The sequence below is a fragment of the Grus americana genome, chromosome 1, assembly GCF_028858705.1.
Source record: "Grus americana isolate bGruAme1 chromosome 1, bGruAme1.mat, whole genome shotgun sequence".
Classification (NCBI taxonomy): domain Eukaryota; kingdom Metazoa; phylum Chordata; class Aves; order Gruiformes; family Gruidae; genus Grus; species Grus americana.
Genome location: NC_072852.1, coordinates 64,172,210 through 64,195,551, shown reverse-complemented (window position 1 = coordinate 64,195,551; position 23,342 = coordinate 64,172,210). Strand labels below are relative to the sequence as shown.

Here is a 23,342-nt window from a genome sequence, read left to right as displayed (position 1 = left end):
GTCCTCGAGGAGAACTTTAAAATAGATACCTTATATAGCAGAATACAGATGGATGCAGAAAACACTGCAGTTAGCAAGTTGCTAGCTTTTAAGTGATTTTAACCAAGTTTTTCCTTGGAGCTACGGACTGCAGTTTGTTTAGGTACTATATAAGAGATCTTCTGTGTGCTTCTCAGTTGTATTTTCCACCAGGAATTTGAAATCACAATAGCAGTGATACATGGAGTAGAGTAGACGGGTAAATTGAGATTCAGCTGTCCAAACTGGAATATCTTCTGCCACTTCTGAGTTTCTAGAATGCCTGTGATATTCAAAAAAGGGCTGGCAGATGTACTGCACAATCCACAGGAGACCTGTTTCCTCCTGGAATAGTAGCTGGAAGCTAGGCGCAATATCCTCCTCAAATTAGGTACGTATGTTTAGGCACCTGAATTGCTCCCCTGAGGCTAGCGCCTTCAAAAAATGAGGGCCAAGAGGCTAGGTTACCAAGTCCTGATAGGTAGTTTCCAGTTACTGAACGGTGATCGTATTGAGAATGGGAGGAGACTTGTGTAAGAACAGATCGCAAGAGTGCATCTGAGCGCTCAAAGAAGAGAGGAAGTAATACGAGCTAGCCAAAGGCCTTGAATTGTATTAGCGTTCCTGTTTTGGGTGACATTTCTCCTGAAATACTCTGACTAAAGTCTGTTACCTACTGTTGTTCCCACTACTGCGTCCAACCTGATTCCCTTAATGTGGTTCAGGTTCTTAGAAGTTATTTTTTGAGGCTTTTTAACCTTCACATCTGCTCAGTGCTGATGGGAACGTTATGGTATCTGGGGCTAAATGGAGGAAGTGGGTGAAACGGTGAAGAGTGTCACATGTTAAGTATAGTTTTCATCTCTCCAACAAAGGGTTAAAAAGAATCAGCTCCTTCAGTGTCTTCCAGAAAAGCTTGGTTCTTTGGCTTGTGACTCATTCCAACTGCCCAAATGATAATCAGCTTACCTACTTTTTTTTGTAACTATCATATCTGGTAATAGATGCCTTGTACTGCAACTGAACTGTCAGCTGGTAGTAGATGAGAACTCTAAAAGATGAAGACCAGACTATGGAATTTCTTGCTACAAAGAAATGACGGCTAGCTGTGTTGTGGTGACAACTCTAAGGCGGGGTCCCTCTCCCTACCAGAGTTTCTGGCAACACAAATTTTTTACCCTGTGATCTCTTTTTTTAAATAGTAATAACAACATGCTAACATGTTGCTATTCAGGGAGAAAGGTATTAATTTCCTTCTTCTAGAAGCACATGGATACAATGGACTTGAACACTGTTGGCAGGAACCTACAGTGTCTGCAAAATGGTATTTCAGTAGAATATATGAATCTAGACAGCATTAAACCCACTTTTAAAATGTTAGCAACTTGAAGAATTAAATACTAGGCTGCTCAGAAAACGAACCAAGAATGTCACTGAATCTTAAAAATCCTTGCATCTTGTATGCTTGAATTCATTACATATAAGTTGGAAATACTTGACAATTTCAAGACTTGAAAGAATGTATTTTAATTGTGATGAAAGAAATGCTCATCACAGTCAGCAGTGACAATTGGCATAATTGTTGGCAGCTTCTGCATCGTTGTTTAAGCACATTCATTGCAAGGCAGTGAGGATTTTTATTCATCATCTTGTACTTAAATATTGTCTATCCCACAATAGCAGTATCTCCCTTTGTTACCATTATGACACTTCTTATAACTGTGTTGTCGAAGAAAATGCATTGGACAGCCTTGGATGTGAACATAACTCTCTCTTCAAAATTACTTAAGGTATTCAGAAGTGGCTGGAGAGTAAGCCCTTGCAAAATTTACAGTTTATGAGGTCTAATATGCAGTATTTGAAATGTTTGAAGATTGGGCATGTATAGCAAAAACAATGAACCATTTCACAGAGCAGCTGAAATATTTTAATTCAGCTCTGCAGTGCTTTCCAAGAAAGTCAATGCACTGCAGCATAAAAACTGGCCTGTAACACTCTTCCAGAGGGGGGATTACAGCTACTAGTCTTTGTCTGGTTTTCATCTATTTACATTTTAAAGGGTGGTAAATAAAGCATTCAGGTTTTAATAAACTTACCCACTAGGTTTGTGGTTGCTTTGAATATTTATATTTTGGCAGTAGGTGCTAGTTTCCCCTTGAGGTATGCTTTGCTTGTTGGTTTAACCTATCTCCCCTCCACTAGCAGCAGCAGGCTGTCAGAACTAGATAGGAGCAGCTTTTTCTGGAACAAACTGGTTTGAAGTTGCCAATTTTGCAGTATTGGCTTAATGAGAAACAAGAGGAGAGCAGTAATTATTTTTAAAATTGAGATGTTATTGCACATGATATCATCTCTCGAATTAAGTTTTCTAAGTGTTTGTTTTTAACAGAAAAACATGACCTGTGTAAATATAACCAGTTTACCCTCAACCCAGTGCATTTTAATGAAAAACCTTGCAAATATTAATGGTGTCTGTATACACAGCGAGAGGAGAAAAGGTCTGTAGGTCACAACTGAAATGCCCTGATTTGCTGTGTAGTTATGCTAAAAATCTTATAGCTGGCACTGTCTTCAGTCTCTAACATACCTTCTATTAATGTTAACTAGCCTGTCTTTTTTTAAAAAATTTTAGCTGTATATGTGACTTGCTGTTAGTATCTTCCATGCTACAGTATGTATAGGTAATGCTTCAAACAAGACTTCTGTAAAACTGAGGAAGATTGCCTTATGCAAGCCTAATTAATTTATTCTGTAATGACTGTCACTTTTGGGAAAATTATTTAATAGAGTGCTTGAAGCAACTAAAGAGAGCTTTCTCACAAAACTAGTATTTTTCTGACTGATCTGTATTGAAGAAAGAGAACCCTTAAGCCCGCTTCTTTTAGTAAAACACTTTGCATCTACAAACAAAAATACCTTTTTGGATCTACAAACGATTATCCACTGGCTTTATTAAACTGGCTCTGAAACCTGTTTGCTACAGTGAAGACGCAAATGAGCCAAAACTGGGGCAGACCAGAGCAGTCACCTCCTATTGTGTCAGGGATGCTTCAGCAGGCTGGAATGTACTCCCAGGAAATGGAGAACTGAGTTGGAAATAATTCAGTATGTGCCATAAATCCATTCTGCTGAATGGCTTGAGATGGCATTGCTGTGGATGCAGCGTGTAACTTGTGAGGAAGAGTAAGAATGTGGTTTCCCCTACATGTCTAAAATGGAGCTTAGCATTCCTTGAAGAGGCACACGCATTGTGAGCCTGTAGCCAGCGAGAACCACTATGGTGGAAACTAACTCTTCCCTCCTGGCACAGCCCCATTTAATCCATGTCATATTCCCTGATCCAGCTCTGCAGGGCAGCATAAATCTTGGGGTTGGTATGGGATAGAAATGAATGGGCAGGAGAGCCAGCTTTGTTACTCTTGTTAGCGATGTGGTGTCTGGGCCTGGTTCAAACAAGGTCTGAAAATGTAAGGTTCCACAGTTGCTTGATTTTTGTATTAATGGATGTTGCTGCTACAAAGGGTATAGGTTTTCCCCTCTACTTCTCCCACTCAAGAGCCACGTGCTCTTGATCCAACTCACTATACAGCTTTGTAAAAACTACGCTGGCACAGAGGAGTAGATGAAAATATGGGATCGTATCACTTAATGTTGCTTTACCATCCTCATGATAATCGTGATGGTGATTATAGGACTTCTCTCAAGTTAAGTAATAAGTTTTTACCTGCCCACTGGAGCACTCTGGAAATGCTTGTTCCATTTAAAAAAAATAAAAATCTTATAGGATTATTTTGACAAATTAAATCCTGACACTTGAACTTCACTGTTCTGAGCAAGAACAAACAGGTAAGTATGCTTTAAAAATCTTATTTCGTGCAATGATTTAATGTTGGACACTAACAGCTACAAATTGACATATTGGAAATAGTCACCTACTCTCAAAGCTGAGAGGACTGCCTACCTAGACCTAGGTTCTGCCTTGGCTTGCATCAGTGTGCAGAGACAGGAGGAGAAACAGTTTCAAGCCCCTGTTCCTCCTTGATAGACAATGGATTTCTTTGGTTTGCTTTATACCCTTGAATGAAGATGCTTATGTAATAATCTGTTATTAAAAGAGAGTAAACTATGCAATTCTTGTTAGGTTTCTTAAATTTGAAAATTTAAGCCCATGTAAAATGGGACTGTTCTCAGGGAAAGGCTTTCTACTGTGTGTTATCTTATCCCTTGCAGTGTTGTCCTTTTGAAGGTTCAATAAGCGTTACAACTACAGAAGAACCTTAACTTATTTCTAACCATATAGAAGAACCTTAACTTATTTCTAGCCATACATGGGATTTTTTTGTGTGCTCTCTACTTCTCATATATTTTTCCTTTTTTGTTTCATTACTAAACCTTGCAGTGCTTCAGCCCCAAACGCACTGAAATTTTCAATTATTTCACAGATGAATCCTGTGTGTTTTTCTTGGCTTCCTTTCCCCGCCCTGCATTTGCCCCATTGTAATGGGCACTACAGAGCTGGAAGCAGGAGATTGCATTCGATGGGAATAATATGGATAAACAGTTAGAACCAGAAAACAAGTTTCTTGTTGCCACTAGAGAAAACGAGGCTGTGTAGGAGTGAATATTCTAAATTGGAAGGAAGGATGGCAAATCAGCTGACAACTGACTGATGCTTGACAAGAGGTTCAGAGGGAAACAGAGGGTTTGAAACAAATAGGCAATTGGGAAGGGTAAGTCCAGTTGAAAATGGAACAACTCTGGCTGAAGTTGCCTACTCCTGTAGCTGATCTGGTGTGCTGGAGTCACCGCTGGATCCTCTTGGTGTTTGTTTCCTTTAAACTGCAGGATGTAGGTGATGCTACTTCAGGCAATTTTAGGAAAATGTGAGGTCACCCTTGCCCAGTTTCCCTTCATACCCCCCTACCCCGCCAAAGGAGTAATAAGAAAGGTAGCTTGATCTCAACTTTTTTTTCCTCTTCCAAGTAATGCTAAATCTGTTTTTCTCAGATATTCTCTGTGTCTCTAGGGTGTAGTGCAACATCAGGCATTCTGAAAGGAAATTACATTAAAAATACCAAGTGTCAACCCTTTATTTCTGGCAATGTGCTATCGTAGCAAGTCGTCTTTCAGAGAATCTTCAGGAAGGAAAATTACTTTGTTCACTAAAAAATAACTTGGTCTTGGAAGCCTCCTAACTATATTGTTCAATTCACATACAGATATCTCAAAGCTCTTTAGAGTTGATTAGGTCAAGAATTAGTTGAGCATCAGAACATTGGTGTGGAATTAGAGATCCTCCTTACCCCCAATTTAATCAGGATAAACAGTAGAGCCTCACCATCCAGGAATGTGCTTAACTGGAACAGCCAAAATGCTAACCTGATTCTGATGCTGTTTCTGATGCTGCTGTGTTATAATTGCTCTGACAATCTTTATTTAAAGATACTGGGGTTTTGTCTTTTGTGAAAATACTAGGTTTGGGCTGACTTGGTAATGTACTTGAAGAATATATATTTGGTACAGCGAATATCAATTGCAGAAATTATTTTTGGATTAGTGAAATTTCATTGTTATCCCACAATGTATGGGTTAATAATGTTCTGTGCTGCAGCTTTCCAGATTTTTTCTTCTCTTTTGCCCTCATTACTTTTATCAGAACTGTGGATATTGTTGGGGGGCAGGGAATGCAGAGCAAAATATTTTGGGGATTTTTTTTGTGTTTCCCCTTTAAAGCAGTAATGTAGTTCATGTTTTGATGATATAACGTGCTTCTCATACACTTTCATTAGAGGATGAATTATTTTCCATACCAATTTCTATAAAGACATCAACTAAATGGCTTTTAATATCTTGCTATTCAGAATTTGAATCTTCTTGAACAGACCATAGTATAATAGCTAGGGTTCCCAGCCTTGAATGCACTGAAGTAAATTGTGGCACAATTCAGGAAGCAGGTGTCTTGAAACAAGAGGAAGGAAGTGTTGGCAAAAAGACGAAGCATAGTTAGAAAGCTATTGCACGATATTTTTTGGTTTTTTAGTGTTAAGATTTGGAAGCAAAGTTTGATTCATTGTAGCACTAGGAAGTGTCTTGCAGAGGGACTTGATGGAGGAAATATTAATTCAGAGGTTAATTTAGGAATTACATTCTATGCATGCTTAAGGAGCAGTTTAAAATGTAATTAAATGTTTATGAGGGGAAAAAAAGGTGTACGAATGAACATTAAAAGCAAATACATACATGGAATGTAGTAAGAAAATACTGGGGCTATACTGATGCCCTTGTATTGCATTCCTTCTTCCTGTATGTTATTGTAACTCTTTGATGAAATGCAAGCAGAAATGTCTTTGGAAAATATTATGTATTTTTGGTTGTTCAAAAAAGGGTAGGAGTTAATTGCTTGCTACAGCACCTGTTGGCTTGTTAGCAAAAAGCTTGTATGAGTGCTCCTATGTTTGCTTCAGCTATCTGTCTTAATACTAGTAGTCAGTTAGGACTTTTAAACCAGCCTGACTCTGAAGCACCAAAAAAGTCAAAGTACTCTATCAGGTCTATTAGTAGGCTGTGGACAGCCGTAATCCTTACTGTGCAGTGTTGTGTTTTGTTACTGCTGCAGGACCTCAGATGGGATACTTATCCATCATCTGCATTAAGCCTTTGTACTGGAAAACTGGATGAGGAAAAAAGGGGTTTCAAACCATGTCTGCAATTTCTTTATCAAGTCATCACTATACCTACAGAATATATTATAAATAATATGATTTGAGATAGTAGGAATAATCTGTTAAAACTGTCAAAGTCATTAATATGGTGATATTTATTGTATGCTGTTTCCATTTTTATTGTTGATACCAAAAGGCTCGACTCTAGCATGCATCTATCCAAGTTTTCCTCACATCTTTTAAATAAAATTTCTCTTAAGCTACTGTAGTATATGGTGTCATTTACTAGACTAGTTTGAGGACAATGACACTGTCTCAGTGCTCATGCATGTCCTTTTTACTTGGGAAAAGGAAGAAGATCCCAATGGTTAGCAGTATTCTAAACTGGATTAGATGTCCAAAGTGGTACAGATATTATAATTGGCAGGAGGTTATGTATTCTCCACATCTCTCTGGGGTTGCAGTACTGACAGAGCACTGTCTTCTCCATATGAAATAAAACAGCACCTCTTTTAGATCCACTTAATTTCTCTTGTCAACTAAGACAGCTTTCTAATTTAAAGCATTTAGCTTTTTAAAAATTAAAAAAAACCCAAAAACCAAAACAAACCAAACAAACTCACACCTGACAACCATTAAGGTCTGTCTCTAAGACCATTTGAGGTGGGTTAACCTTGACTGGCTGCCAGATGCCCACCAAGCTGCTCTTTCTCTCTCTCTCTCCTCCTTCTCAACAGGACAGATAAAGACAGGGAGATCTTTTATCAATTACCATCATGGGCAAAACAGATTCAATGTGAGGAAGGTTAATTTATTGCCAATTAAATAGATTTGGATGGTGGGGAATAAACACAAAAATAATAATAAAAAACCCCTCAAAACAACGCAACCTTCCCCCTCACACACCTCTTCACTCTTTCATGCCTGACTTTACCTCTTTCCCTCTTGAGTGGTGGAGCAGGGATGAAGAATAGGAGTTGTGGTCAGTTCATAGTAGTTCCTCTCTGCTGCTCCATCCTCCACCTACTTGTTCCCTGCTCCACTGTGGGGTCCCTCTCATGGGATACCATCCTTCAAGACCTGCTCCAGCATGGGGTATTTCTTCAAGACCTGTTCCAATGTGGGCCTTCTCCATGGGGTACAGTCACTCAGGAATGGGCTGCTCCAGGTTGGGTCCCCCACAGTTCCTGCCAGAAAACCTGCTCCTGCATGGGCTACTCTCCATGGGACACAGCTCCTGCCAGGAACCTGCTCTGGTGTGGGCTCTCCGCAGCCTGCAGCTTTCTTCAGGGCATGTCCACATGCTGCAGTGTGGGGTCCTCCACAGGCTGCAGTGTGGGTGTCTGCTCTAAGTGGTCTTCCACAGGTTGTAGGGGAACAATCTGTTTCACCATGGCCTTCTCTGTGGCCTGCAGGGGAATCTGCTTGAGCACCTCCTTCACTGACCTGGGTGGCTGCAGGGCTGTTTCTCACATTTTTCTTTCTCCCAGCTGCTGTTGCGCAGCATTTTTTTACCCTTTCTTAAATGTGTACACGGAGGTGCCACCAGCATTGCTGATGGGTCCAGCTTGGAGCTGGCTGGAATTGGTTCTGTTTGACATAGGGGCAGTCCCTGGTGTCGTCTCACAGAGGACACCCCTGCAGCTCCCCCTTGCCCCCCGTTACCCATACCTGGACATGTAAACCCAATGCACCATGTTACTGGACCAAATCTCATTCTAAAAGAGCACTCTGCACATGAGAAAAAAATAGATGGTTATGTGTCATCTTCAGAAACAAATATGGAACAAATCCAGTAACTTTCCTGTTCCCAATATTTCTTGTTTATAACTCTCTGCAGCCTGACGTTTACAGGTGTGTGCTCTTAGGGTTATGCTGATGCATTTTGGGCTATAAGCAACATAAATAACATGAACTGACATAAATCCCATCAGATCTGTGATAACAGTAACTACAATTTGTATTGGATGAATGGCTGAAAAACTTTGTTTGGCCTATGTATAGTGTATCATTTTATATAAAAAGCTGCATTCCATAACTAGTATTGCAAAGTAAGAATTTACTTGGAATTTACTATTTCCAAATAAAACTTTAGTGCTTAATTATGACACGTAAGGCTGATAATGCCAGTAGAAATGCTAATGCTGAAACAGAGATATGTTTGTCCATGACCTTTGCTAAATTACTGTGTATATCTTTACTTGAATATAATCAGCATTCTTTTTTTAACTTTGAATGCGTTGTTTTCGTATTTAGCCATGTTTTCCAGTTAATTCCAAAATAGTCATTGTCTTTCCTCTTCTGCCTCTGTTTTCCCATAGGAAGCTCTGAATTCTGGGTTCACTGTAAACCACATTTTTCTTTCCCAGGATCTTAGCGTCTCTCTTCGTTATGTGGGTTCTGGTGGAGTGCCAGCTCCTCACATGTTCTGCAGGACCGTGTGGCGATTATACGGTGCACTCCACTGTACTATTTGTTTACTGATAAGGAGCGTGGGTAGAAATTCCAGTGCTGATGTGCAGCATAGCTGCATGAGAGTGTTTCTTTGAGGTGTCTAGGTTGAAGTTCTGAAATGAACCTGCGTGAATCCGTTCGGTACTGTTATTTGCCACGCGCCTTTTATTTCAAATGCAACACGTGTAAAAAACCACGTACAGAGCACTCTGCTTGCACCTTCTATTTCCTCTTGGAGAGCGGAGAGGAAGAGACCACACCTGGTTTATATTGTTCACTACGTTACTGAGCGAGCCTTGGATACATTAAGAATAGGAGATAATAAGGACCTGAAAGGAATGCTGCCTGCCTAGTTTACCTTTTGTGCCCAAAAGGCCTATGTTGCCAGCTGTGTGCATAACAGTATAACCTGGCTGTAACAGGTACATTGAGATCGGGATATTGGGTATTTTCACTCAAATCCACGGTCTTGAAGTTGATTAAACCTGGATTAAAACTGGTTTGTGTAGCAGTCATCGATCCAGGATTAGAATAAAAGCAAATTTACCCGCAAACAGTTGCAGAAGAAAACCTTGACTGAAGGTTGGACTGCATAAGGGATTCTAGAAAAAGTTTCAAGACAATTTTGAGAGGTTTGGGCAGTTTTCCTTTTCTCCTTCTCCCATCTCAGTCTAGAATTTCTATGTGATCTCTTGAACAGGTAGTTGGCAATATTTTGTTGGTGAAAATGCAAATGAAACATTTGGTTTGGGTTAGTACGTTTCCTAACTTGTCCCTGTCCCCTTCCTTGCCCGCTATGTTTTCAATTCAAGCTGATTTATAAACTCAGCTTAATGCAGCTGATCTGTTTCAAAGACAGTGGTTCCATATTTAATCTTCAGTGGGGGTGTCAGCCCCTTCCCATCCTCGTGCTGCTTCTCATGTTGCTTCAGTGTAAGCAATAGTGCATTTGGTCAGCGAAGCAGGTTGGGGACCTGAAGGCGAAGCTTGGGAGAGCAGGAGAAATACATCCATCCATGTCTGAATCAGTTTGCTGGTCTCATTCTCTGTCTGTACCCGGCTCCCAAACACATGCACAGATCGACTCGGTCTCTTGTGCTGGCCCAGAGCACTGTGCTTTGTCAGGGTTGGGAATGAGCAGTGATGGAACAGAGGGCGGTTTGTAAAAAATAGTCTGTTTTAGCAAGTATGTGGCTTGCATATTAGGACACTTGTTCACTCTTGACTGCGGTAAATTGTTTTGCTTGATAAAAGGAGAAATTCAGTGCTTGGGAGTTCTATTAACTACCTGACATACCAGAATTTGATTTCTTGATTATCCTTCATGATGATGGTATAAAAAATGTTTCAAAAGTTTTAGCCAAAATATAGAATTTGTATCTCAAAGGAAGCTGCACAGATATTTATTGAAATGCAGACTGTCAAAACGGCAATTACAATAACACCAGGCTTAACATTATAGCCTTTCAGATGAAAGTGGAAATGCCTTGCACACCAGTGGAAAACTGCTGGCTGAATTTCCAGAATGAAGAGCTAATTTAGTAAAACTGGTGGACTTTTATTAGAGAACTGCTTTATAGTGGGTTGGCCAGTTAAATCTCTGGTGTGTATTGGAAGAACATTATGAAAAGAAAAAGTAATTAAGTTCTTCTGCAGAAAGTGCAATATTTAATAGTTTCTGGACTTCCACATTTTATTGTAAAAGTGAAACAGGAACAGAATTAAGCCCATGCTGGTTTAATTAAATATGCAAGTGCTGAATTATATACTGGTGTTAAATTCATTGGGTTAAACAGTGCCTCTGATCTTTTTTAAGGCCCTAAAATCACATCTCTTCTCAAATGGCAGCTGTAGGTCTAGAATCTATCTCACTGTGGACTCACGTGACTATTCTACATAGGCTTTGCATGATGATTTCCACATCGTAAGTGATTATTTCAACCTAACTTAGTTTCGATTCTTTTTTTTTGGTGGTAATGACTGTGATAATTTTTTTTTTAAAGCAAGATGTTAACGCCTAGCATTTTGGAGGTTTTTCTTGAGTGAGAAACAAGCCTCAGTGCTAATAAGACATTCTGTTTTCTGCACCTAGGAAAGGTGTCTACTTTACAATGTTTATATTGTATTGCTGTCCTTTTCCAGTCTACGCACTGTTAAACCCCAAGTTTTGAACTTGACTTTGTCCTTTTTATTCTCTTGAGAAAATTGTTAATTGTTTAACCCTCTGAGTTATTGATTCTCATCTCTTTCTTCAGCCAGGAGTCTTAAGTATGTTATTGTCTTAGAATGGTTCCCCAGCGTGTCTTGCAGAGGACGAGAGGGAGAGGACCTTGCTTATTTATTCCTATGTCTTGCTTGCTTGCTTTCCCTTGCTTAGTGTCAATGTAGTCATGATATTAATACAAGTCTGTTCTTCCTCTATACAACTTGCCTCATTAATTTTGAATTTATTTCATTTCAGTTTCTTGTAATACATAGTTGGAAGTCAGTCATGTCACACTGCTGGCATGTATGTGTGCGTATGTAATATCACTCAATGTCACTAATTAATACTCCAGACTAATAAATGTTTACTTTAATCCATTCTACAACAACAAATTGTCAGTGGGAGTACATTCCCTTTAGAGAAAAGGAATTAATTTTCAGTAAGATTAAGGCAAATTCTTCGTAGAATTGAAACAAAAAGGTGCTTGACCTTGGTTGAAAGAATACGTCATCAGGGAATAACAGGTAAAGGTTGCTTCAGTGATAAATGAGAATTAGCTTCTTTTTACTCACACCTTATCGACAGGAAAGTATTAAAACATCCTTTCAAAGTATTTATCCTTACAAGCTGTCTTTGAAGTTGTTTGATATATCTTAAGTTGTGCAAGCATAATCCGATTTTTTTTTTCCCCCCAGTCGGTGTTATCCGCTGTCCAATTTGTGGTCAGGAATGTGCAGAGAGACACATCATAGATAACTTTTTTGTGAAGGATACCACAGAGGTTCCCAGTAGCACAGTAGAGAAATCAAATCAGGTAAGTGCATGAACATGTAATCAAGTTAACACCTTTTGGATGTGTATGAATATCCTTGGCTTCTTGCTGTTCATATGCAGAAAAAGACTTCAAGTACTTAGTCATCACATGGAGTAGCTACTCTAGAAAATCAGTTAAAATCAATGAAAATGCGTGTGAAGAAGGTGGTTATCTTATTCTAAACTATTTTAAATTGTTGATACAAAAATTGTGTCGTGATAGCAAAAGATAAAAGTAAGGAATAGGCATTAGAATGTAAATTTCTGTACTTTGGACAGAGCACTTGAAGCACTTTTTGAAGCAGAGACCTGAACAACACTATGTCAAGAGATCTCAATGTAAAATGGAATCCTCTAGTTAAACCAACTTTATTTTTTTTGTCCCAGCACTGACAAAACATGGCACTAAATAGCTGGAGTGCAGTTGCCAAACAAGAGGCTCAAACTTCTCATTGGGGAAGATGGTATATTGTAGGGGTTTCTCATTTGTTTTTCTTATGTAGGCTGCCTCTTCTTCCTTCTGCAATCAAATAATAGCCATCGCATAAAATCAAAACCTGCTTATCTGCAAGAATAATAATACTGGGGTTTTTTTCCTCATGATGGTTTTTCAGGAGGAAAGTACTAGTGTGGAAGCAGTAGCAAATAAATAATCACATCTGTGTAGGACCACAGTTTAGCAATCTCTGGTATCAAAATATTGCATTTCTTCATTTATAGCTAGTAAGAGAGTATCTCAAGTATCTCTTTACTCATAAACTTTTTATTAAACTCCAGGAACTTACTGTAAATAATTCAGCCTCTTCATATGTTGCTGCATTCTTCATAATAACAGTACAAAAGGTTACTATGTCAATGTGGCTTACATTTTAACTTATCCCTAACATTTGGATGGTGATCTCCTTTCGTTTTGAAAATGTCTCTTTTTTTACTTTTCTGTTTTAGCAACCTGTATCATTGGCTCTTGATCCATTTGTTTTGGGGGCAGCTTCTTAGAGGTCCTTTTGTGTAGTCTGCTCGTTTCAAAGCTTAGCTTCAATTTGTGCTCGCATATATGAGTAGGTTTGTCTCTCAGGAACAGATGAAAATATCTAGTCAAGTTTGTGATACCAACTCAATTACTATTAAAGGCACAAATGTTATTGTCATCTCTGAGGAAAAGGAATGAATTTACATCTTGAAAACCATTAAATTGTGTTCAGCTTATAAGGAATTTTGCAATTGGATTTCTGAGAAATGATAGACCTTACCAGAAACTGAAACTTAGTTGGGAGTCTCTGGAAGTGTGAGCAATGTTCTCTTAATGGAGGATAGTTTGAAGTTTGGGGTTTTTGTGTGTTTGCGTGTGGGAGTTTTTTGGTTTATTTGTGGTTTCCCCCTGCCCCCCCTCTGGATTTTGCAGGGAAACATCTGAGTTTTGGAGGTGGTTGTGAGATTTACACAAAGTCTCTGAATACTCTGCCACTAAGATTGAGAAAATGAATAGTCCCCGTGGCATTGAAAATTTGATAATAACTTTTTTAGTGACTTTAAAATTAGTTGTAGAAGGAAGATAACAAATAAATTTGTTACGCAGAAGCAGTACTGATTTTTTTTTTGTGCCTGTGCGATAACCTCTGCTTAGTTATATAAGAAGTCCTCGAAGATATTGCTTTGAGGAGTGGTGATAGAAGTAGAATTATTTTTCCTGGGTTTAGTGACAGACTTTTTTTTTTTTCTTCCCCTATCTTTTCCCCCCAAATTTTTTTCTGCTTTCTGTGGAAGTTAAGTGGGGAGTTGAGGCCTTTGAGACCTGGATAAGGAATTGAAAATTCAAGAAGGGTTCTTTACATGCTTGAAGTTGGTCATAATTATGTAAAATTGGGTGTACTTCAATGGATCATGGGGTATCAGAACTTGGAGTATCCACCAAGCTCAGTGATGTCAGGATAAGTCAGGCACTTACTTGGAATTGAGAGAGATGTCTTTTTTGTTACGTTCCAATCTTGATCTGCTGGAGAGACATACAGAGAAATTCCACATATTTCAGCAGTTGTTTTGGAATCATCTGTTTCTGAGTGATGTGAGCAGATTTCAGGAGGTTCTTCAAAGCATTTGTTTCCTTAAGTTCCCTTCTCAGACATCTATCTTACTCTTTCATTCTATGTTTATTTCTTTCTCTTCCTAACAAAAACTAGCAGGCTTGCAGTTCAGAAAGCATGTCTCTTCTTCAGCTAAGTTCCCCGGCTGAACTTGGCATGCTTTCTGCAGCAGTTGAAGGTGAACCAGCAGACTGTGCTAAACTAGCAGAGTAGTACATTCGTGTTGAAGGTGAACCAGCAGACTGTGCTAAACTAGCAGAGTAGTACATTTGTGTACATTTCTGCTGGGTTTTTTTTTTTGCTTTTGTTTTGTTTTTTTTAATAGAGCTAGATGTTTCGTGAGTATGTATCTTACCTCTTGGAAGTGAATGATGGGCAGTTCTGCTTTGTTTGAATAGATTTATTTTGGTATGATAATGAAGCTTTTTGGGCATTCCTTTGTACTTTTGACATTGGAACCATAAAAAAAAGCTACACTGTTCTGTAAAGTTATCTGTTGTGGAACAGAGAAGTTAACTTGATAATAGTTAAATAGATCAGTGTCCTGTTCAAGGGGGAATATTATGAGGTTTAAGGATGATACATCCTTCTAATCAGTCTGTCTTGTTTTGCCTTTGAAGGAGCAAAGAGAAAAGAAAGAAAAATCGCCAGTAGCAAGATAGGCAACAGATCAGAGGAATTAAAATGGAGAAGAGACTGAGACTTGCAGAAAATATTGGATCAGAGATCATCCAAATTCTGTCCAAAACTTTGGCTATTTTATAGAAGTTTTCTACTGAGATGGTTAGTTTGGCTTTGATACTTTGGCACCTTTAGCAGGATGTTTAAGAAATTAGAATTAGAGGCAAGCCATGGGTTCTGTGCAGGTGACATTGGCTTAGAACCACTGGTCCATACCTTTGACTAGCCTGTATGTGTATGTTGTCAGGAAGGACTGGTTTATTTCAATTCAAGAGAGAATGCAAAAAAAAAGGACTTTCAAATTCAAATTTGGTTGTTTTGGTTTTAAAATCGTAATAATGCTAAAATACTTTTTAACATATTTAATAAAAACTGTAGGAATGAATGGCATATCATGGAGCCTGGCATTGTGGGGCGAGAAGAATAACTGGAACTCATTAAAATGCCATCCATCTATCTAAAATCATGTTTACTTTATCTGAGCCTGATTGTAGCAGTTAAGTACCCTTCTTACACAGCTGTGCTTTCTAGCAATTACTGCTGACAACTTCAGGAGCAAAAGAAGTCAGCATAAAAAAAGTATAAAACTAGTATATGTTCCACAAGGGCTTTCCTGGCTAGCCTTAAAGACAGCATTAAGGATTTTGTGCTGGCTAGTAGCATAGGAAGCTTTCCAGAAGGAAAGAGACTAATGGGAAATGCAGTTGTGATCTTTCTGAAAGTAGTCATTATAGGTTGTGGGCAACTAGGACATAAATACTTTGAAAGATCTAATCCTTTAATATTTTTGTTGCATTCTGATTTATTGAAAGACTTAGCAAAATTATTGGATGCTGAAGAGAAGTTTGAAAATAAAAATTAATTATACTGAAGAAGTCAGTGGAAAGGATCTTCTAACCCAAGAGATGTTACTGAAGCAAATGCTAAGTTTGAATAATACTAAGGTAGACAAGTGAGGGAAATTTAGAAACTTAATAGAAGAAAATTGTTTAATGCTTCTGCAAAGTCATAAAAGTAAAAATCAGAAGTGTGAGATTGATGCAGAAGAGAAGATTTTAGCGACAACATTGGTGTTGCTGCAGCATATTGAACCTGTAGTGCATTTTAGTCTATGTCCTAGTTAGAATAGCTTCTGCGTCCAAAAGAAAACATGTATAAAAATACTTTTTTGATAGTGAAAACTTTTTCTGTATCTTTACCAGTTACTGAGCAGAGAGTTTTAAATGTTGTTGTAGGAATGAAGAGCAGTTGGACTTTGTGAGGTATGGAGAATGTAGTAACAGAACAAGATATGAGTTTAGATCTGGTACTAGATCTGGATACTAAGACAGCAAGTCTGACTGGCATAATAGAGTAATTAATGAGAACAATTTAGAACAAAGTTTCTCTAGTTTTACATGGTGTCAGAGTAGCCACTATGCATTCTTCCAAAGAAGAACTAGCATGCTAAATAGCTTATCAAAGCTGTAGCCATGGCCACGTCATCTTTGAAAGCCACTGGTTTAGGGCAGTGGGTAATAGACTCAAGAAGAGTCACAACAGGGTTTTGTTGCTTTGAAGAGAGGCAGCTGTTGATGGGATGTTGGGTAAAGGAGGGTTCACGCATTTTGAGATATCAGCACATGCTTCATATTTTAAGTTCTGTATAGGTGAGAATGTCCCAAAAGACAGGTGCTGTCTTTGATTTTGTGTGACCTAAGAGATAGTCCTGTAACTATTAGCATCAATGGGTTTTGGATCCAGTAGGGGAAACAATTATGTCTAATTTCTACTGGTGAAGTTTGCAACATTAGTTCACTGAATATTCCTCTGGACTACTTTGCTTTCTTCCTTTGAAACTCAGAAACCTTTGCTTGTTTATTTAATCTCTTTAATACTCAAAGTATATTTAATCGGAAGAGTGGTTAGTTACTACAGTAGCTGAGAAGACAGCTCTATTACCTCAGTTCTTGCACGTAAATCTGCTTTTACATAAATATACAAGCTTTGACAGCAGAAAAAATAGTATTTACCTGCAAAGTGCTGAGTAATTTCAACTTTCATTAAATTTGAATGAGGGCTGAATGAACAGTTCCCAGGGTTATAAATACCAGAACTAGTGACTGAATTAAATATAATTACAAGGAAAACTCAATTAAAAATAAATATCTGTCTAACCAGAATAAAGGCTTACAGGTTAACTAGGAAGAGTCGTCTTTGAAATCACTGAAGCACTGCTTGTATGAGTCACAAAAATAAGAGTGAAATAAGTTTTAGGTTTTATAAGAGTATAGCAAATATTTGCAGTAACTGTACTCCAATATACTTTAACTATGTGACTAATTCTAATAACTAGGAGTTCTAGCAAAGTCCAAGCTATATCTGAAAATGTATATTTCAAATAAGAAGTGGGTAGAAGCAAATCTAGTTTCTACCTAGAAGGTATAGCTGTTTTGACAGCATGAGTTATGATGTCTATGAAAAATTTTAGAAATCTCTCTTCCACTTGGTGGCTTTGAAGAGTATAAAATACACATTTTTGGAACTACAAAGGAGGAGTTTCAGTTCATTTGGCAGCACCTGATTATTGGTTATTGAATCACAATCTTCATCTCATTCCAACTGTAGCAGGTCAAACCAATTGGAAAACACCAAACTAAAGCATCTTGAAAAAATAAAATAGACAAAGATCTTGGAATCTAGAAGGAACGAGTAACTTCAGAAATGCTTTGAATATACTTAAATGCCCTGGTACCTAGCAAGTTTATCTGCCTAAGTTTGCTAAAGGTGACCTGGAAAGGCTGTTGTGGGTTGATTGGTCCCATCCCCCATTCCCTGCCCCCCCCCCCCGCCCCCACCTTTTAATTGGGTTCCTGCCTTTTTTTTTTCTCCTTTGCTTTGCTGCTTTGACTTAAAGAATGCCTGAAATACTTTTTTTGTTGTTTTTTCCTTTGCTTATTTTGTTTTCACCTGTTGGGGTTTTTTTTACACTAGAAGAAACAAATATCCAGTCTCTTATTCTCTCCTCTAACTTGCAAAACCACCTCTGGGTATCTGGGGGCATGACATGATTGTACCTCTGTGGCAACAAGACTGATTTTAAAACTTCTTTCTCGTCCTGCAGTAGTAGTTCACTGCCCAGTCAGCAGTGCTGATGTAACTGATGCTTGGGCTACAATGATGTAATCGATCCATTTTTACACCACAGTCTTGCCGAGGGTTGCATTGGCACACCTGAGGAGGAAACAACTGGCAAAGGAGAAGGGAGGGAATTTCTTTCATGGGAGTTTCTGCCAGAGAAAATAAAACATTGAAGTAATGCCTCAGTGATACTTGCTTCTTCTGTTTTTTTTTTTTTTCAAGAAGCTGTGCTGAGTCCTTAAGAATATTTTTTTCCTTCTTTTTTTTCCCCCCCAAATATCATTGAAATTAAGGAGTAAGAACAAGTAAAAATTTTCAATTTCCTGATTAAAGTTAACTTCCTTTAATTGCTTTACTTCCATTTTCTTGACTTTTTTATGATGTCCTGACTTTGATATTTCTCCCTAGTCAACTAGTCTGAATAGGACTAGAATTTTTATTGTTAAGAAAAGAGGGGGAAGAGAAACAAAACCCAAGCATAAGATAAAAAATTTAACAAGATTTTTAAAAATAAAACTTTCAGGCTTCCTTTTTGTAAAGAAACACAAAAGGGGGCACAAGCCCAATTTTTTCTCCTTTGCAGGTCACCTTTAATGAAAAGGGACTGCTTCAAACTCCAAGTGACAACAACAGGGGTCAACAACCCTTGCGTTGTAATTTCATTTCTCAAAAGATATTTGCTTTGAGAGGCAGCACGGTCCAGAAGAATAAGCACAGCATTGGGAATCTGGAACTCCTATGTTCAAATTCCAGTTCTGTCAGTAACTTGCTATGTGGCCTAAGGCAAGTTTTGTGCTAATTTTCCTCTTTTTCTTGAAGGGGAAACCGGGACATAGTTCTACATAAATATTATCTATCTGCATAGGATGTAAATATTTGCTTCCTCTTTAACTTAGTCTATATTTATCTTGTGCGGGTGCAGAAGTTGGATTTTTTTTTAAATCAAACTGAAAACTAAACTAAAATCTAAAATTTTCTCCTTGTTGCTCCTGCTAGCAGAATTCTATCACTGTGATCTGTAGGATGGAGCAATCTTCAGACATCTTGAGGCTTTTGTTTGCAGCAGTGCTAAACATTGATAGAAATGGATTGTATTTACCTAAACAAGTATCTGCATAAGCATGTTCACTGTTTTTGCCACCAAAAACCCATTGAAGGTATGACTATAGAGGCATTGTAAAGGAGTTAAAAACGAGATAATGTGGTGTTGTCCATAATTCATTGTTTTCAACAAGTTGTTCAAATTGTGGATCCATAGGAATTTTTTCTTGTGTATTGACTGTGCAGAGAGGTTTTAGTCTGCTGTCAGGTTTGTTTTCCGTAATTAATTTTTTTTCCTAGATCTCTTGGCTATAGTGCAAAGAGCCCCAGGAATTAACAGGCCACAGGTTGAAAATTATTATACATTGGTTGCAAATCTGTTCTAAGGTAGCTTTCCTGATAAGCGTAACTGGAACACTACGTGGTGATGCAGAGGTTCTTGAGAAGAACCCCGTTCAATACTGTGTGTACTTCCTGAAACTCTAAGCAGGTGAACAGAAACTCAAATTAAAGCTTCTGTGCGAACTGAGGGAGGCTTCTAAAATCAGAGCAGTGCTCATCATGTTCTGTCTTTAGTAAATACTTCACGAGATCATACTGTATATAGTAAACATGTGGCTTCGAAGTGTGCAGTGTCGAGCAGAAAGTAATGGTTTGACTTTTATCATGTCAGGTAAAGGTTTTAGAGTAACACTGACAAAATAACAGTTTTCTTTGAAAAGTCACATTCAATTACTTGAATGCAATTATTTATAGTGTTCCAGTACCTCAGGCAGTTTTCCATTCTTATTTCACTGTTTTCAGAAAACTGTAAAAGTGCACTGACAATATATGAACAATAGCTTGCATGTATATTCCATATTTATTTTGACAGCTATCTTTTCTTCCTCGTGTCAGGTCTGCACAAGCTGTGAAGACAATGCAGAAGCTAATGGGTTTTGTGTGGAATGTGTAGAATGGTTGTGCAAGACCTGCATCAGAGCTCACCAGAGGGTTAAATTCACAAAGGATCATACCGTAAGACAGAAAGAGGAAGTATCTCCAGGTAACACACTTGATTTATAATTTCACAAAGAATCTGTGTCTGCATTGGAAAATTGTATTAGACCACCACATTTCTTTTTAAAGAGATAAATTTAAAAAATTGTATTCCTTAATCCTAGTAAATATAAAAGGACAGAGTCATAATGATATAACCCTTTGGTGCATGCGAATTAGTGGAACCCTGTTATTTTTCAGTTGGTAATAGATATATTTTAATAGTTTCCTGCCTCCCAGTCACTTGTTTGAATTTCATTGCTGAAGGCTGCAACCATTTGGACAAATTCTGGTGTTTCTTTGGCTGCTCTCCATCTAAGTGGATCTCTTAAATAATCTAGCTAACAAAAGAGAAAACTTTATTTCAGGCATTAGATGCATTAGAATGTATCTACTGAAAAGGGAGACTTTGTAATGGCTGGGGGTATGACAGCTGTTTTTCTGTCAAGTTTTTCTGTCAGGTATGCTGCATAGGGTAAGAAACCCTACAGATTGGTATTTCATATAATTTTTATGTAAAGTGTTTTAAACCATTAAATGCAGAGATCTCATCTTTTACCTGGAATGATTGCAAAGTATTGTCTAGACTTTAGAGATCAGCTGTAGAAAATACTTCTTTATGCATTTAGCTCCTCTAGTTTTTCTAGAGGTCTACCAAATGGTTTATATGAATTTTATTGTTTACTGCAGCACAAGGAGCACTAATTGATTGTATTTTTTCAGCACTCTGATAATAAAGTATGCTCAGTTAGCAATAAAGCATGCCAGAATTCATGTTTTAGCTAAGTATATTTTAAGTTTGAAATGGTTTTCCTTAGAAATTAAAGGGAAGTATGTTATGAATTGGGTGTTTTTCCTCAGTAGACCTATAGTAATTCAGGTTGGAAGGGTCCTCAGGAGACCATCTAGTCCAGCCTCTTACTTAAAGCAGTCAGCTGTGAGATCAGATCAAGTTGCTCAGGGCTTTATCCATCTGGGCCTTGAGAACCAACAAGGATGGACGTGGTGTACAGTACAGCCTCTGAGAAATCTTGGCTATTCTTATGGTAAAAAAAGGTTGTACTTTTATTCTTTGAGAACCTCTTTTGTTACAGTATATGCCCCTTGTGTCTTGAATTTTAGTGACATTGTAGGACAACTATAAACATAATATGATGCTGACAAACTGGTTCTAATATGTCCATTGGACTTGCATGATTTATCTTGTAAATATATAAATTAATTTTATAAATTATTATATGTTTTCATTCCACCATATCTAGTCATGTGAATTTTATATATAATGTGGGCTTTCACTTCTGTAATCTATTGCTCAAAGGGTGGCTTCCAGTATGATACTTCAGAGATACACATTATATTCTGTATCCCACTTTCAGATGTGGTTGATCAAAAGTGAGTGCTGTGTGTGCTTTCAGGAGAGGACAAAAGTAGTAGGTAAAAGTGTCTGACTGTTATGCTGAATGTGACTTGTTTGTAGGAACACTCTCTGCATTCAGGCCTCCTCAGAGTCTGATGGTCAGTTTCAAAGAATTTTGACTGAAGGATGCAGATCTGAAAATAAGTTTTCCCAAATTTCATGGGTGTGGAAGAGACACCTTCTTGATCTGCAGTGAAGGACAGGCTGCAGTGTGAAGGCAGTTTTCATTACAGGCCATATAATCCTCACGAACTCGGTGTCCAACCTAACTCGTAAGACATTAGGCTTCCTTGGTTAAATTGCTTAAAGAACAGATTTCATTTCTATCATCTGGTGGTATTTCCTATGCTCTTTGGTATTTGCTCACTAGGAACTGAAGCAAGACCTCTCACCCATTTAGAATGGGGTCCTGAATGGACTGTAGTAACTTCTGGTTATTAGATTGCATATGTTTTACACTTTTGAATGCTTGTGTCTCAATCTCCTCAAACTCCCTTTCACCCATTTGACTGAGAAGACAGGGTAACGAATTAAGTCAGCAATCTCCTCATTTCCATTTCAGAAAGGAACTTGCTGTTTGTGCAATGTCTTTTGCAACTGCAACAGTACTGGCTACTCCTTTTGTAAATAGTTTTGTGGGGCCATAGTAAGTTATGGTAAAATAGGTTCTAGACATTTTCCATGAGAGAGGGTGTTAGCTCCATGCTTGATCAAGAGTGAGACATTGCAGTTTGACCTTACAGCTGTTACATTCTTGGTTAGGTGGCCTGATACACATTTCTAGCATCTAGGTGAGGAGTATGGTAAGGAAAAACAGGAGAATGTGAATCTTTAATCATTTCAGGAGGCTGGACTGACATCTTCCTTTGTTCCACAGAAGCAGTTGGTGTGACCAGTCAGCGACCTGTGTTTTGCCCTTACCACAAAAAGGAGCAGTTGAAGTTGTATTGTGAAACCTGTGACAAGTTGACCTGCCGAGACTGTCAGTTACTAGAACACAAAGAACACAGGTACCAAAACAAAGTGTATGTTTTTATGCAACGCACTTATAGGAAGATAGCTTGAAGTTGATTGTAGCTCTAGCTGTATGCAATACAGTTGTGTGAAGAAAGTGCAAAATAAAATTTTCTGCTCAGAAATGAAGCCCACAAATAAACAGATTGTATCCAAAAGCATGTGGCTGATGAGTGTGTGATAGTTTAGAATAAAACCTAATTCTTCTAGTTTTTAATCTGGTGACTTAAGCACAAGACCTTTACTGTAAAGTTATTTGGATAGAATTTGTTGCTATGCAGCTCTTCCAGGAGTCCTTAGAAAGCACAAGGGCTGTGTTATGCAACTGTATGCTTATGTGTAACTTCTCCATTTGTCCTTCAACAAGATGGTTATATAACAGGACATTACCAAACAATTTCAGAATAGAGCAAATGGGCATTTTTTTTCTGTGAAGAGCCCTTTAAAAGTAAGAGTAAGCCTAAAGTTTGGCTATACTGTACTTTTATAACATTATTTATAACACTCAAATCTTTGGGTTGCTGTTCTTCAGTCATCTCTTCCTGGCCACAGAAGCTGAAAAGCAGGATTATATACAACTTCTGAGTACAAGGCAATAATCTTGCTGGCTAACACATGCAGTAATGGTCTGAAACAGATGTACTCTTATGTTAAATATTAATATGCTCACTATACCTGATGCAACTACTCAGAGAACTTGCTTGCCTGATCAGGTGAACATCAATAGGTGGAGAAGTGTTGGCCACTGTTGCTGCTTGGAACGGGCTAAACCTTGCTCTTGCAGAGCTGCAGTCTTA

The 23,342-nt window shown here is 38.2% G+C and overlaps 1 protein-coding gene across 1 annotated transcript in view; it reads left to right on the top strand.

The window, feature by feature from the left end:
- The window catches only part of TRIM24 (tripartite motif containing 24), a 66,649-nt gene that overhangs the window by 13,287 nt on the left and 30,020 nt on the right, over positions 1 to 23,342 (top strand). The window contains exons 2-4 of the mRNA XM_054842660.1: positions 12,036 to 12,154; positions 19,974 to 20,121; positions 22,409 to 22,541. Coding sequence (XP_054698635.1) covers positions 12,036 to 12,154; positions 19,974 to 20,121; positions 22,409 to 22,541 — 400 coding nt within the window. The remainder of the gene's footprint in view (positions 1 to 12,035; positions 12,155 to 19,973; positions 20,122 to 22,408; positions 22,542 to 23,342) is intronic.